Source organism: Lampetra fluviatilis, chromosome 23, assembly GCF_964198595.1.
Source record: "Lampetra fluviatilis chromosome 23, kcLamFluv1.1, whole genome shotgun sequence".
Lineage (NCBI taxonomy): Eukaryota > Metazoa > Chordata > Hyperoartia > Petromyzontiformes > Petromyzontidae > Lampetra > Lampetra fluviatilis.
Window position 1 is genome coordinate 7311900 of NC_136297.1, and position 15370 is coordinate 7327269.

The window sequence follows — 15370 nt, forward strand, 5'->3', positions numbered from 1 at the left end:
GGTGCTGCGCTGCTGTGCCGGAGACGAAGGCATTCATAAGGAGCGCTTTGTGTGTGCGCGCGCGTGAGCGCTTATTCTTGTCTGCGCACGTGCGTGTGTTTGTTTATGTGTACGAGTGTGTGTGTGATTGTGTGTGTGTGTGTTTTCTTGTGTGTGGGGAGCAATAGGGTAGCGCTTAGCGCTACGCTGCGCTATGAACCTGGCGACCCAATTCCCGCCCGCGGCGAACACCGGTGAATATTATTTGAACCGGTCCTGGGCCTCCCCTAGGTCAACTCAGCCTCAAATGAGTACCTGTTGTGGTATATAAACATGGCCACTGGGAAGACAAAGGCAGCCAGGCGTGGTCTTGGCCACCCACCTCCTCGTGTGCCGTGCCAGCCTCAGTAGGTGCTCGCGAACAGCACTTGCCCTATAACAGTCTGTTAAGGCTATAAGAGGGATCTTTGTTTGTGTGCGTATTCATGTGTGCCTGAGCGTGTTTTTTTGTGTATATCTGTGTGCGTATTCTCGAGTGTGCGTGCGTGTGTATTTTCTTGTGTGCGTATTTTGAGTGTGTGCATGCGTGTGGTTTATTGTGTGTATGTGTGAAGTGCATGTGTGCATTTGTGCTGGCCCCAAAGTTGGCTTGTGTGCCGTGCTGACCTCACTCAGGCTAAACGAGGGATCTGTGTTTGTATGTCCCTGTGTGTGCGTGCAATTATGACATACTCATCAGTATCATTATCCTCAGATCCCGTTCATCTCCTCAAATGTTTATCAATTTGAGGCCTGTAGTTGAAAGGAAAGTTATTAATTCCATCTTAAGAATACAATTTTAAATCAAAGTTGTTTTTCCGCTCAATTGAATAGGGGGCAGCAATCCATCTCTTGTTTTACAGCCTCGAGTCAGTAGAAGAAATGTACAGATTCCTATGGCAAGAGCGAATGTCACCATAGACGAGTGGGGTGAAAATCTGACTGACTGACATTTGAACTTGCGATCTTCTGATTGCAAGCCAAGCGTTCTACGCTGTGAGCCACGAGATGGGTTATCCAAGCACCAAGAAACGGACAATTGGTCATAATGCATTCCTACTTGGTGACAGGTCTCGGTACTCTGGGTTCACTGCACAAACATCTCTCACAAACACCCCCCCGCATAGCCTCAACAGATTGTTGGGGCAAGCGCTGCTTGCGAGCAACCTATGAAGGCAGTAACGGCACACGTAGGGAAGAGTGTCTAACACCACCCCCGGGCCGCCTTTGTCTCCACAGGGTACTCATTTGAGGCTGAGACGACCTAGGAGCCGGACCAGGACCGGTTCAGATAACCGTCACCGGTGGAGACGCCGCGGTTCGGACCGCAGCGCGCTGTAACCGCCACACGACCGCCTCCCCACCAACATCTCTCACACACACGCACGCGGTAGCCCAACCACGGCTTCAAGTTAAAGTATTTATCTTCCGATCTCTATCAAACTGCCGCTGCCATTTACAGTAGCTCGGTTTCTGCCATTTTGGCAGCGCTTCAATTCCCCCCTTCCTCGCTCGGAGCAAACTTCTCAGCGAAACCGGACCCATACTGCCAATACTGTACCGGGTCCTCCGACCTCTTGTAAAGGGGCTCATGGTCTACCAGTGTTCACGCCGTTTCTCCTCCTGGAGGGGAGGCGGCGTGAATAGTCGAGAGAAAAACACAGTCCTGCGGAGGGAGCTGGTAGGAACGTTGGATTGCTCGGTCAATGGCCAGGGTCAACGGTGGCGTGGTGTATTCCGCAAATATGCCCGACTGTGAGGGCGGGCACAAGCCGGCGTGAGTAGGTTAAACGTTGAGTTTTATAAGGGCACCACAGGGTTACCAGCCCCTCCCCTCCCCACCCAGCCCCACCCCTCTCACCCCCTACCCAACCCCACCCTCCCCACCCAGCCCCTCCCCACCATCCCCACCCAGCCCCTCCCCACCCTCCCCACCCAGCCCCACCCTCCCCACCCAGCCCCTCCCCACCCTCCCCTCTCCACCCAGCCCCACCCCTCCCATTTTTGGATGCACGACGGACGGACACAATAATCCCCTGTGGGCTGGTGTAACCAGGAGGTTCCTACCAGTAATTGAGATGAAGGCGTCAGACACACGCCGCACACGCTGCTGGACAACCTCCCACCTGCCTTGTCATCTTAAAATTGCGCCCCACCGCATTGGAACGAGCTGCTGCTGTGGTGATCACAATCCACTGCTATTTAAAATAGATACCGTGATTATTAGCCATATTGTATAACCTCGGGGGATGCTGGTTGAGCACGCCGGTCGGATTCAACCTCCCGGTGCGGTAGTTGTAACCGTGGGCAATGGGCAGGTCACATCTAAGGGTGGGTAAAAGTATTATCCAAGATGCCACAGTAGGCACTGTGCCTACGGCCTACGAAAACTAAAGGGCCTACAGAAAATAGTTTTCACCATGTTTTTATTTATTTATATGATAAAAAAAATGTAACTAAGATATCTTCTTGAATAAATATATTTATATATAGCAAGGATAGGCACAGTGTATATAGAAAGAGGTAGAGTCATGTCAATCTTTTTTTTAGATATAAGGTGAGAGAAATTAACACCGGAGATGATCCTTTCGAGATTCTTTTCATTGCAAAATTAGTAATAACATCTTCAAATGGTGTTTTTAGCACAACCTCATTCTCAATAGAGAGGAGCGCAAGGGTGGTGACATGGGTAGCAGTACCAACTGCAGAAAGTTATCACTAAAGGCCTACAAAACATAAACGTTTTCAAGGGCTTAAAATAAACTTAATCCGGCCCTGGGATAAAGGGTGTGCGTACTTCGATGTCTCTCAAGACGTCTCAACAGCGTGTCGCTCAAGACGTCTCAACAGCGTGGAAGAGAAGGCCAAATACAGTCTAGAGCTCCCCTGCAGTGGAGGCACCTTCTGCCAACAGTGGCATTGAGCAAGCAAATGGCAGGGCTGCACCTGTGCCTTTATATAATGACTGCTCAAAAAATTGTGTTTCTGTTTTATTTTACCCTTCACTTTTTAACTTTTTTTTCTGCAATCTTGCTTCAATTACGTTTTATACCAGATCGTTTTTTATCGAAACCTTCATGTGTTGTAAGAGTTATCTAGTGAATTCCTTTGAAGTGTGTCTCCGCTATAGCCGCAATCAAGGTCAAGAGGTCATAATTGCATTAACGCCATCAATACCACCACCACGACCATCAAACTTCGCCATCGCTTCCTTCCTTCCACTAGACACCGTGGCTGTTGTAAAGTCAACACCAACTTCCTCTTGAGGTTCCTCTCTTACAGTCTCATCCCCACCGCCACCGTCTGTCTTTAGGTCTTCCCCTCGGTCGCGAACCTCTGGGTGTCACTCCACTGCCACTCTTGTTGACTTGGCCTCCCTCCATGCCGCACAGGTGTCCCAACCATTAGTTACATCGACGGCTCTTTCATGCTACGATCTGTTCCCAACCTCCAAGTCGCTCACGCTATCTTCCTCCACCCCAGCATACGTGTCCGACCCATTGCAACCTTATCCTCCTGATTTCATCTACAACACTTTCTTACCATGTTTGATTACAGGCTTCCAAGTAGCGTACCCTATCCTTCCATGAAATTCCAAGCATTATATGCACAGTATAGAGGAAATATTACCGTATTTTACGGGTTTTAAGATGCTCCGGAGAGTAATACGCACCCCAAAGTTGTGCCGAGTGTGGGTAGTTGTACAAATCTTATCAGACACTCACACACACATACACCCTTACCACACCCAAAATGTTGCTCTTTAAAATACAGTGGGGGGGGGGGGCATAAAAGTTAATCTCATAGTCTGGATAATTAAAAAATAACATGTACACACATTTCATGAATTATTACATTTTGAACAGCACCCCCTGACGTCCCTGCAATCTGTTATTTGGTTTTACGACCCACCAATGGACTCCACTGCAGTAGCTTCTGCGTTTCCCAGTGGCCATGTATGCATTTCATCATCGTCGCAATAATGATAATCGTTATTGCTCTATTTAATGATTCTCTTATGCGTGGCGTTACGCCTCACAGCGCACATGAAACACAGTTTGTACCGCAATCAAAGGCAAGCGCAGCAACTGAGGACACAATCGCTGTATCAACATAACGCAGCCATTATCCGTTTGACCTAGGCAAGGATGCCTAACAAACTCAAGCGTTATTAAAATATAAAAAATGACATAAAACGTGACGTGTATCTATGATTAAATCAACATAATGCTTCACTGCGCTATAATCGGTAGAGTAATTTGTGCCAGAGCTTGATGAACCGCACGCAGCTGCATTGCCAGCAGACCCACGTGGCCAACGCGAGGCCTAGCATGACCTTAATTCTCGTTACCAAGACCCTATTGAGAAGGGGGTTGGGGAAACGTTTTTTTTTTCTGACCGAGTGCCAAATAGGACTTTCAAATCAACTTTGGCGGGCGACAACACAGATTTTCCCACACCTTAGCGTCTTCAAATAAGAAATGCTGTACAAAAAACAACGTGAGCATCAAGAGGCTCTTCCAGTGATGGGAGCAACGGAGCATGCGAAAATTATAAGATTAAATTCAGCACCACACATGATCACCTTTATCTCCCCAATAGTGACATTTGCACAACGATGTCTGGAAAATGCGAGTTGCTCAGTGCAGTTCCCGAAGAAGCTCCATAGACACGTGGGAGCGAAACGTCGCGGGATCGTGCCGAACAACACCCATCGGACAGCTTATGCCGCAGAGCCGCAAAAACCTACTCGGTATCAGTGTTGCCAAACCGAAAATATCCACCACTGGTTATCCTATTAACGGGTCCAAGATGCTTGCAGTGATAGATAATATCGTTTTGAGTGACGGATATCGTTTTGAGTGACGAATACATTTAATTTCCAAGTAGTAGGCCTCATAGTGTATATGGCCCACAGGCCATAGGATCTCCACCCCTGCCGTTGAGGCCAAGGGCTGCTCGCCATCACCCCATGGACATCCACCTAGGGTTGCAACCTGTGCTGGCCTTTCCCAAATCATCATCTCTTTTTTAGGTAGCCGTCCTGGCAAAACGTCCAAGCCTTCACAAGACAATATAAAACCAAGTTTTTGTCAGTTGTCTAATAATTTAACCACTCAAGGCAATGGATTTAGCAATGCATTTCAAAATTGAGTTATCCCCTCTTCCAGTATTGGAAATATTTTCTTTTAATCCCATGATATACGGTATATCCCGGATTTTTTTTTTTACCGCAGAGGTGGCGACCCTACATCGGCCCCTAATCTCACTCGTCCTCCACCACCCTGCCACGACTGGAGCCTATTTTAAAGACGGATCTTCACACTGCTTAATGGAAAATCTACTGTCACAAAGGGCACAAAACCTTTACTTAAAACCTATAATTTATGGACATTCCAAATTTTACAAAAATAAATCGTTTAAATGTCGGCAGCATTTTATTATTATTATGTGGTGAGCTATCGCACAATCCGTTCTTCCATCGTGACATCATGGCACAGAGCGAGCGTAAATACTGGGCCTCACTCGTCACATTCTGGCAATGACCTTACGAGCACTTTTACATCTTAGAGGAAAAAACCCTCAGGCGCTATAATGGATCTGCACAAATGTCACAGTGTAGCCTTTATAAACAATCTGTATTTTCCTTTCACGTAATCTTTATCTTTAATCATACACAACCTGTCAGTAAGTCCACGTGTTTTTGTCTTATTCCCCATTCATCTGTCTTCGAATGTACGTGTGCATGCATGTGTGTATACTATGCATGCATACGTGTGTGTATGTGTTTGCGGAGTGATGGAATAGTGGATAGCACACTGCATTATGAACCCATCGAACCTAGTGTGAACCTGGTGTATGTGTTTGACCCGAGTGTAATTTCTGGCCATGGCTATGGTGTATGGAGCCGTAGTGCAGTAGTTAGCGCAGTGCGGTATGATCCCAGCGTCACCAGTTTGATTCTTGTTCATGGTCAACATCAATGGTGAAAATCTTAACGGGTCCTGGGCCTCCCCTATATAGACTCAGCCTTAAATTAGTGCCTGGTGCCATGTGTAAATATCAGCAATTGAGAGACAAAGGTGGCCAGGGTGGTGCTGGCAACCACTCTTTCATGCGCTGTACAGACCTTAATAGTTGCTCTCTAAAAGCACTTTTCCACAACAATCTTTGAAGGATATACAGGGGATCTTTGTCTTTGTTTTTTTGTAAGGAGCAGTATCACAGCAGAGTCATGCACTGCAAACATTCCAGGCAGACCAGGAATGTATAATGAGGCCAATGTGCAATCAGTGGCACACAGTGTCTGAAAAAAATGTCCTGGGTCTTCCCCAAGTTGACTTGGCCTTAGATAGTTATTTACGTTAACTTGGCCTTAAATAACCATCTGCTACGGTGCACGACCATCAGTACCGGGAGACAAAGGAGGTGGTGTGTGTGGGGGTGCTGGCCACATCACTCCTTCTTAGCGCGGTGGTCTCGATAGACGCTCGCTAACGATCGTTGCCTCTGCAGTCTGTAATAATAAGCGGTGGCCCGCAGTCTTCGGATATCCCTTAGGCATACATTGATTCAGCCCCCTTTATGATTCCACGAATTCTCACTCCTTCAGAGTTGTGATTCCTTTTAAGAATCGGTTATCGTTTTGCCATGGTGGTGCATGTTACCCCAACTACAAGAAAAACATAACGAATATATTCTTAACAGTACAATCCCATGCATCGTGAGCTTAGTATGAATTTTTAATTGATTAAGCAAAACGCTAATTATTGAGGCCATACATTCTAGTCCGCCATCCCCAGAATCTGGAACTCCTTTCCATCCACGCCCCATCCACGCGTGCTGTTGACTCCTTGTCTATGTTCAAGTCAAGGCTCAAAAACTTCTTTTATACTCCTCTGCCTATGACTGAATGCCTCTGCCTATAAACTGAACATGCTCATGGGTTCTGCAGCGTGTCTTCATTTACGATCACATTCAGGTGCAATATAAATCCACACCGCAGTGTGTTCGTTCGCATGGGAGACAGGTGTGAATCACCCCCTCGCCTGCGGGAGAATGCCTCCGAGGTCTGCATGCTCCACGCAAAAGTAGAAATGTCACAAGTTCAACTCCAGGTGAAGCCTGAACCCAGCCGAGCACCCCTCCCGTGGTCGACACGGCAATATAGAGAAAGGCAACCTCCCCAACCCCCCCTGGCCACGGTAATGTGGACTTCCCACCAGCTACATCCCGACCGATCGCCCTCCCTCCTCACCTGCGGGAGTCTTGCCCCGACCCACGGCCGGGTCGCTCACGCTGGAGTCGTACTCGGCCACGACGCTGATGGCGTACTCCGTGTCGGAGCGCAGGCCTCCCAGCGTGGCGCTGCGCTCCTCCCCCGTCACCAACACGTCCCCGCTGTCGGCGTCGCTCTCGCCGCTGCGGGCGCCGGCACCGCGGGCGCCCGCGGCCGAGTAGCGCACGCGGTACGACCACACGGGCCCCGGTGCCGGTATCCACTCCACGCGCAGGCTCTCCGACGATTCCGCCGTCACCTGCACGCTCGTGGGGTTTCCCCGCTCTGCGCCGGAGCCGCGCCCGTGACACCGCAGTTACCAATTGACCGCGATTTCGTGCACCTCCGATTAGCACGGTTGGCTACGTACGGCGCCAAAGAAGTTCGCACATACATACAATAGAGTGCAATTGCAACGCGGTGTGGTTACAACGCGATACTAATGCAGTGCAATACAAGTACGAAAACATGGCTGCAATGCAATACGAATATAATGTTCTATAAAAAGTGTGTCTTTGTGCTTGCCCCTACATATGTCTGTTCGTCTTTTGCGCGCGAATTTGCGTGTCTGAGTGTGTCTGCATGTATCTACTTGTCTGAGCATGTCTGCGCGTGGCTGAGCATGCCTGTATGTCTGCGCGTATCTGAGCATTTCATCTGAGCGAGTCTGAGCGAGTCGTCCGAGCGTGTCATCTGAGCTTGTCGTCAGAGCGTGTCATCTGTACGTGTCGTCTGTGCGTGTCTGAGCGTGTCGTCTGAGCTTGTCGTCTGAGCGAGTCGTCTGTGAGTGTCTGAGCGTGTCGTCTGAGCTTGTCGTCTGAGCGAGTCGTCCGAGTTTGTCATCTGAGTGTGTCTGAGCATGTCGTCTGCACGTGTCATCTGAGCGTGTAATTTGAGCTTGTAGTCTGAGTGTGTCATCTGAGCGTGTAATCTGAACGTCTGAGCATGTCGTCTGAACGTGTCGTTTGAGTGTGTCTGATCATGTCGCCTGAGCGTGTCATATGAGCGTTTCTGAGCATGTCGTCTGAGCGTGTAAACTGATCGCGTCTGAGCAAGTCGTCCAAGTGTGCCGTCTGCGTGCGTCCATTGCGCGCGTACGCTCACCCTCCTGCGTGGACTCCTCGGCGGTGACGGGCTCGCTCTCGTCATCCTGGTAGATGGCGTACACCCTCACCTCGTAGGACGTCTGCGGCGTCAGCCCATCGACGAGCACGCTGTTCACCGAGTCCTTCACCTGGATGAGCAGGCGAGCGAGCAAGCCAGCAGGTGAGCACGTTCCGGAAGCAAACCGAAAGCCCGAGCCGTCGTGCGGACCGGTGGAGCGTTTAAGCCACCACTCGGTAAAGCCTCTAAATCCAGCAAATGGGACACGAGGTCGGACGGGGGTCAACTGAAAACATCGGCGGCCGCGTGAGAAACCCAAGCCCTGAGTGCGTGCGTTCAAAGGAAGAGGAACACACGGATTAAGAGAACACACGCAGGTTGAAAGGCATCACTTTGACTGTTTAGAAAGAGTTAGACGGACGTGGGCAGGACGCGTCGCGAGGAGGAATGACGGCTGGTGGTCGAGACTGACGACCGAGTGGCTTGCCAAGGAAGGGAAATGCATGTGAGTGAATGTGCTCCATGGAGACGGAGCGATGAAATCAGCTCATTGGTTGTGTTGTTTAAACCAATGTTATAACAACATTGATTTTAACAATAGGTCACCCCGGTGGCGAGATGTTACATGCCTCGGCTGTTATGCAGGAGGTCGTCGGTTCGATCCCGACCCTGACGATGCCTGTATATTTGGAGTTTGCATGTCTCTCTCCCCGTGGTGGCATGGATTTTTTTTCCAGGTCCTCCAGTTTTCCCCTGCACATTTATAATCAACATGCGTTTAGAGTATTTAGCTGCTATAATTTTCCACATGATAAGGCACTTTGTTGTATGATCATTTGTGACCAGGTCGCTTTTAAAAAAGCCTTACCTGCTAAAATAAAAAGTTTAGTTTAGTTTTACATGGTTGAACAACATAAACTTGGGATCTATGAGTGCAGAATTGTCAATCGAGCTGACTGCCCTACGTTAAATAAAAAATTATCACAGACAATTAACATCAACATGATGGCGATGACGACGATGAATTGAAAGTGTTTCTGCTGCTGTTGTTACGGTACCGTGACGCTCTCCTCGTCCCCACCCAGCACGGCCCGGGTCTCAACGCGGTACCCACGCAGCCCCCGCCCGCGAGCGTGGGTCCACGAGGCGCGCATGCTCTGCGTGCCGACCTCCGTGAGCTCCAGCGCCTCCGCGGGCAGCAGCTCTGCAATGACCAATGGGAAGCCAGCGTTAGGGTCAGGGGTCGAAAAAAAAAACTCAACAAAAGAGCGATGATGTTTGTACGAGAGGCGCAGCAATGCGTAGATTCGTCAGTTGACGGGGATTCATTTCGGCCCAGCTGTGTTATTGGCGTCATGTCAAGAGGTGAAGAAACATTCAATACGAAACTCACAGAGCAAAGCACCAACCTCTGTTGGAGAATCGCTCTTGGAAGGTGGTACCACATAACTTCTTTTGAGATCCCTTCACATGACCTCTTATTATTCTCACTGGGGGTGCTCCCCTTTCCCACTCACCCGGTTAGACAGGTCTTCATCACATGACGGTCAAACCAATTTGCATTTTTTCCTATCAAATGTACAGAGCTGAAAATTAGCCACAATTAGGTGAAAATCCAACGTGGTTTTTTTTGCGCAATAATTGGTTACTAGGATCAGACCGAGTAACTCACTACACTTGACAACACGGTTCAATCACAGGTGGCTGAAACCTGAATTCAAACTCAGGATCTCAACGGTGTCTAGAGCCGAGTGCTGTGACCCCAAGAACCATCCAGCATAATATATTTAAAAAAATTACGTTCAACTTTTTATTTTCTTTACAATAGTGGACTTGGATTCTGTTCACAAGACACGAGACTATTAAGATTCCTTCGGTTTAACCTGCTCACAAGGATGACAAAATCATTTCTTGCTTCAGTACAATTTACTGATTCAGTGTCCGCTATTATATTCTGCCCAAAGACACTTTTGTTCGAAAAGACTTTTAAAAGCATTTTACTTGGCAGAGATGAGCCGCGTTTTATTTAGTCGAGCTTGAACGCTTTCCAACCGAGTTTAAAAGGATTTGAAACGTTAATGCATTAGCTCTGTAACCGTCCCTCGGTCAGAAATATAGGCTCATAACTCTCCTTACGGTGATCCAATGTAAACTAAACTTGAGCACAAAGGTATGTTGCTGTCAAGGACTTGCCGCAGAGAAAACCAGCCAAATAGAACAAACAGACAGAAACCAGCGTAAAGAAGACTATCTGCGAATATGCAAATATTTTTTTCCCCGACAGATACCTGTCGGCTTCCATGCTAATTAACACTTCCAAGGACAAGAAAGCATGTTGGAATGTGTTCTTTTTCTTCCTCGTGTTACCTACTGTTGTGGTTTATAGTGGCTTAGGTTTATGGTTGCCATGTTAAATTATTTGTGACCCTCTCGATCCATAACAGAAAAAAAAAAACATATAATAAGCGACGCTTCGGGGAATGGCCCTACGTCAGAGGAGAGAGCTTTAATTTAATTCGAGTGCTGACCTTTTCATTATTTGTGCTTATGCGCCAACGCCAATGCAGTATCGCATGTACAGACTGCACCTAATGTTGCACTGCAATGTATGAATGTATGTACACAACCAACAATGCTAATCGGAGTCAAGCTACCTTGAACAAGAACACATTTTGATGTTGGCGTTAAGGCTTGAGAAAAACAGGCAACATTTTTAAGACCCGCACGCACGATGAACTTCTTTCGCACCGTACGTAGCCAACCGTGCTACTCGAAGGTGCAGGGGAAGGACAACAAACTAAACACAAAAACAAGTGCTTATCTTAACATAATTTATGTAGCGCCTTAATAAAGGCGCTTTACAGATAATGAATAATGGTACATATGAATGTAATGGAGACGAGATTAATCAAATAGATGAGACACAAGGGGCAAATCTGTGATGTGTGAATTCGGGTCAAAGCGAAACTGATGACAGTAAATTATGATGAATGGATTGAATTAATGGGGAATTAATGATAGCCATAAAATGAGAATATAAAGGGGAAACAATAACGGTTGTGGTTATGAGGAGGGAGATTAAGGGGTCGTGAGGTGAGCTCGGGTAAATAAGTGAGTTTAGGGTAAGGAGCGGACATTAGTGAGCAAAGGTGACTATTTAATGTAGAGGGGAAGTTTGTTCCAGTAAAGGGTGGCGAGAAGGGGAAAAGAGCGAAAGCGTGGATTGAGCACAATCACAAGAGATTAGTTTTCAATGTCGACAATGTCAACGGAGACGACGACATTATCGTTTCCAACAAAACGGGTCACGGGTGCAGCCTCCCACACCGTCGGGCGCGCTGCGCAGCGACATCTGCCGCACGACGGCGTTGCACACGGTGCTCACGAACGTGTCCGTCACGCCCTTGATGTCGTCGAACTCCGTGGCCATGACGAGGTGCTGCGAGATCGGCGGTGACACCACCGACTTCAGCTCCTGCTCGTCCGCTTCCTTAATGCCTGCGAGGCCCCCGCCATGGTGGAGCGAGTGAGGGAAGGGGGGGGGGGTGGAGGGTTATACGTCAGCATGCGGAAAAGTATACATTAGGTCAAGGTGAAGGCACAGCCCCCTGCGACTGCTTGCTCAGGTCGCTGCTGGCGGAACGGCCTCTGCTAACTAGAGGGAGCTTATGACAAAGCCCCCTTTGTTGAACTCCCCTTCATCAATCCACTGCTCTAACAAGGCCATTCCCACGCCCATGTAGGTTATGGGAAATTGGTTGACCATACTTCGCGATGCTGGCGATTGCGGGTTGGTGAAGGGAGGTTGGTCCACCATGGCGAGATGTTGACTCCCTCGTCTGGTATACAGGAGATCGTGAGTTTGATCCCGATTCTGGTCAAATTAAAATCGTTGAGTTTTAATTTAAGAGTTTATTTTGGCCTATTCTTGCGCGATGGTCAGCCATCTTGCAGGAGGTGGGAGCACCCACACTTTATCCCAACACACACGACCTATAACCTAAACCATTTTTATTAACCAGGTAAGGCTCACTGAGCTATATAGCTCTTTTTCAAAAGTGACCTGGCCACAAGTGATAGCCCAATGAAGTGGCTTGTCATGTGGTCATTTATAGCAGCCAAATATGCATGTTTCTAAACGTGGAGAGAAAAAACACAGTACCTTGAGGAAAATCCACCCGACCACGGGGAGAGACGCGTGCAAACTACAAATATACAGGCGTCGGGGTCGGGATCAAACCCACAACCTCCTGCATACCAGCCGAGGTAGATAATATCTTATCACCACGGCGCCCCATCTTGCCACCTGCCAATTGACTAACTCTTAAGTAATAATTTGGATAGAGAGGGTGGGGCGGGTGGGGGGTATAAGAAACTTGCACCACTGTTACAACTGCCGATCCTCAGGAGACGGTAGATATCGAACCGACGACCTCCGGATTGCAACATGCAAACCGGGACACAACTGCAACATCGACGGTCGTTTACTAAATCCCGACTTGCTGACGTGGTTGGTTGGCCTTCAAAAATTGCCTGTTATTCTGTTCCCAAATTTGAGGGATGCTGATGACAAGTCTGGGGAGGCCTTCATTCAGCAGTGGATAGATCAAGGATCATGATGATGATGGCGATAATACAGTGTGAAGTGGAATGTCACACTGGGTGATTTACTGCAGCGCGATATGTTCAGCGTACCATAACAAATAAATGATTGTAGAGTTTGGTTCGTGGAAAATATGAGCATGAGAAGAGCCAGTACAACAGGTTTTCTGAATAAAACATTAAATCATAGTTGGAAGGGACACGAATGGAAAGCACAGTAGAATGTGTACCTAGGGCACAATCTAGATTATGTAATAACTAGGGCAAAGCAAGAACATATTGGAGTGCTTTAATAAAATTGTATATGAAAATAGCAAAATACCGACATGCTTCGTAGAAGAACGTGTCTAATGAGTGTACATTACTTGCGTTGGCACGTGCATCGGAAAGATTAAATAAAAACGCAATGAATAAAAACTGAAAAGTACTCAAAGAAGCGATGCCAAATTAAATTTTATAACAAATGATTTGCTGCTGCATAGACAGCAGTGCATAGGCACAATGAACAAAAATGTAATACATTCGTCAATAACACTGCGGCCTTAAAAGGAAAAATATATATGTGACGCTTCGGGTAATGTCCCTCCTTGTCTTCATATGCCATTAAGAAGGGCCATTGCCCGAAACGTCGCCTATAATACATATTTTTTCCCTTTAAAAAACCATAGTAAATGTATCCAATTTTATAAAAAATTGTGTAGGTTTCTTTAGAACAGTCATTGGTGACTGCAAACATAAAATTCCAGAATTCTCAGAGTTGTTGATGTGCTTTAACATGTATCAAATGGTATTATCTGTATCATTACATGAGACAGTACTCAATGGTCGTTGTATAGGTAGACTTGCCCCTGCCAGAGGAATGTGGAGTTACTTCCACTGGATAAAGATGAGAAAGTTTGAGCAGAAACCCACTTTTGAGGGTAATGGAGGCCAACTTTGTAGAAACAGAGATCTCCCATATAGCTTTAACAGACTTTTGGGGCAAGTGCTGTTTGTGAGCACCTTTGAAGGTTAGCACAGTAAATGAAGGGTTGGGTGGCCAGCACCACGCTGGACCACCTTTATCTTTCCAGTGGCGATGTTTACACACTGCACTGAGTGCTAAATTGAGGCTGAGCCGACGTAGGAAAGGCCCTGGACCAATTCAGACAATGGCCACTGGTTTTGGCCGTGAGCTGGAATGAAGCTCAGGTTGCCGGGTTTATTAGCACAGCGCGCTAACCGCCACACTACAACTCCCCACCATAGTACACACACACGACATACACACACACACAGCATGCGGTGGCATTTGGTTTTTCTCAGTGGCACAGCTATCGAGTGAGGAGGCGGTGCAACTGCATTGGGCCCAACATACCACAGGTAAGGCCCACTGAGTAACATAGCTCTTTTTCAGAAGGAACCTGGTAACAAATGATAGCTCAACGAAGTGGCAAATCGTGTAGAAATGTAAAGCAGTAAAATACTCTAAACGCGTGTTGCTAAATGTGGAAAGAAAAACCGGAGGACCAAGACAAAAATCCACATTACCACGGGGAGAGGGAACATGCAAACTCCTAATATACAAGCGTCGGGGTCGGGATCGAACCCACGACCTTCCTATATACTAGGTGAGGGAGTTTACATCTCGCCACTGTGGCGCCCAACAGCAGGAGTGGAGGGAGCTATTTAACAGAGCCCCCCGCCCACCCCACTGATTAAATCTTGCACCAGGGGGCATACGCTGGTCTCTTTACACCGCTGGCCCGGCCTCGCATTTGCCGGTAGCCTGTTTGGTGGCTCTTGTCTTAGTGCTTCACACCCACCCAGAGCGAAGAGCTCCACGCCAGCCTGCTTCAGCTCGAGCGCGGGATCCATCACCGAGTCCTGGGAGCGCCCGTCCGTCACCAGTATGGCCACTCGCGAGACTCCGTCCCGAGCGCCGGCCTTCTCCGAGAATCCCGACTTCAGGGCCATGGTCAGAGCATCGCCTGTTCGCAAAACAAGTTCACGTCGACACTGATTTATTTTTTTGTACAGATTTCATTTTGCCTACACTGTGGGCAGAACTTTCCGATACCCCTTCACATCCAAGGGGCTAGCGGATCTCTGAAAGATAGAGCTATAGGGGATATCCCCGTTCAACCTGAAAGACAATATTGTTTCCGCTCACTGACACCCACCATCGAAGTGAAGTAAAAAAAATCTGCGCTGGCGGAAAGAAAACATAACATCACACAGATCAAGTTGTGATAGTGCATAGAAAAAAAAGCCACATGTTAAGCTGTTTAAGGCTGGGTAACTAAGAATCAGACAACTATGCACAAACACATCAAGCGAGGGCATTTGGGGTGCTGTGGCTTTCTCCCATGATGCCCGGCGGCCAAA

At 47.9% G+C, this 15370-nt stretch overlaps 1 protein-coding gene across 2 annotated transcripts in view; it reads right to left on the minus strand.

Annotated features, from left to right (window-relative positions):
- LOC144940684 (collagen alpha-1(XII) chain-like) overlaps positions 1-15370 on the minus strand; it is a 131994-nt gene that overhangs the window by 89197 nt on the left and 27427 nt on the right. For both annotated transcript variants that reach the window (XR_013639157.1, XM_078866993.1), the window contains exons 8-12: positions 14809-14973; positions 11729-11899; positions 9460-9605; positions 8402-8531; positions 7277-7582 (exon numbers count right to left, since the gene is read on the minus strand). Coding sequence is in view for 1 of the 2 variants with exons in the window: in XM_078866993.1 (XP_078723119.1) it covers positions 7277-7582; positions 8402-8531; positions 9460-9605; positions 11729-11899; positions 14809-14973 (918 nt within the window). In the remaining variant the exon portion in view is untranslated. The remainder of the gene's footprint in view (positions 1-7276; positions 7583-8401; positions 8532-9459; positions 9606-11728; positions 11900-14808; positions 14974-15370) is intronic.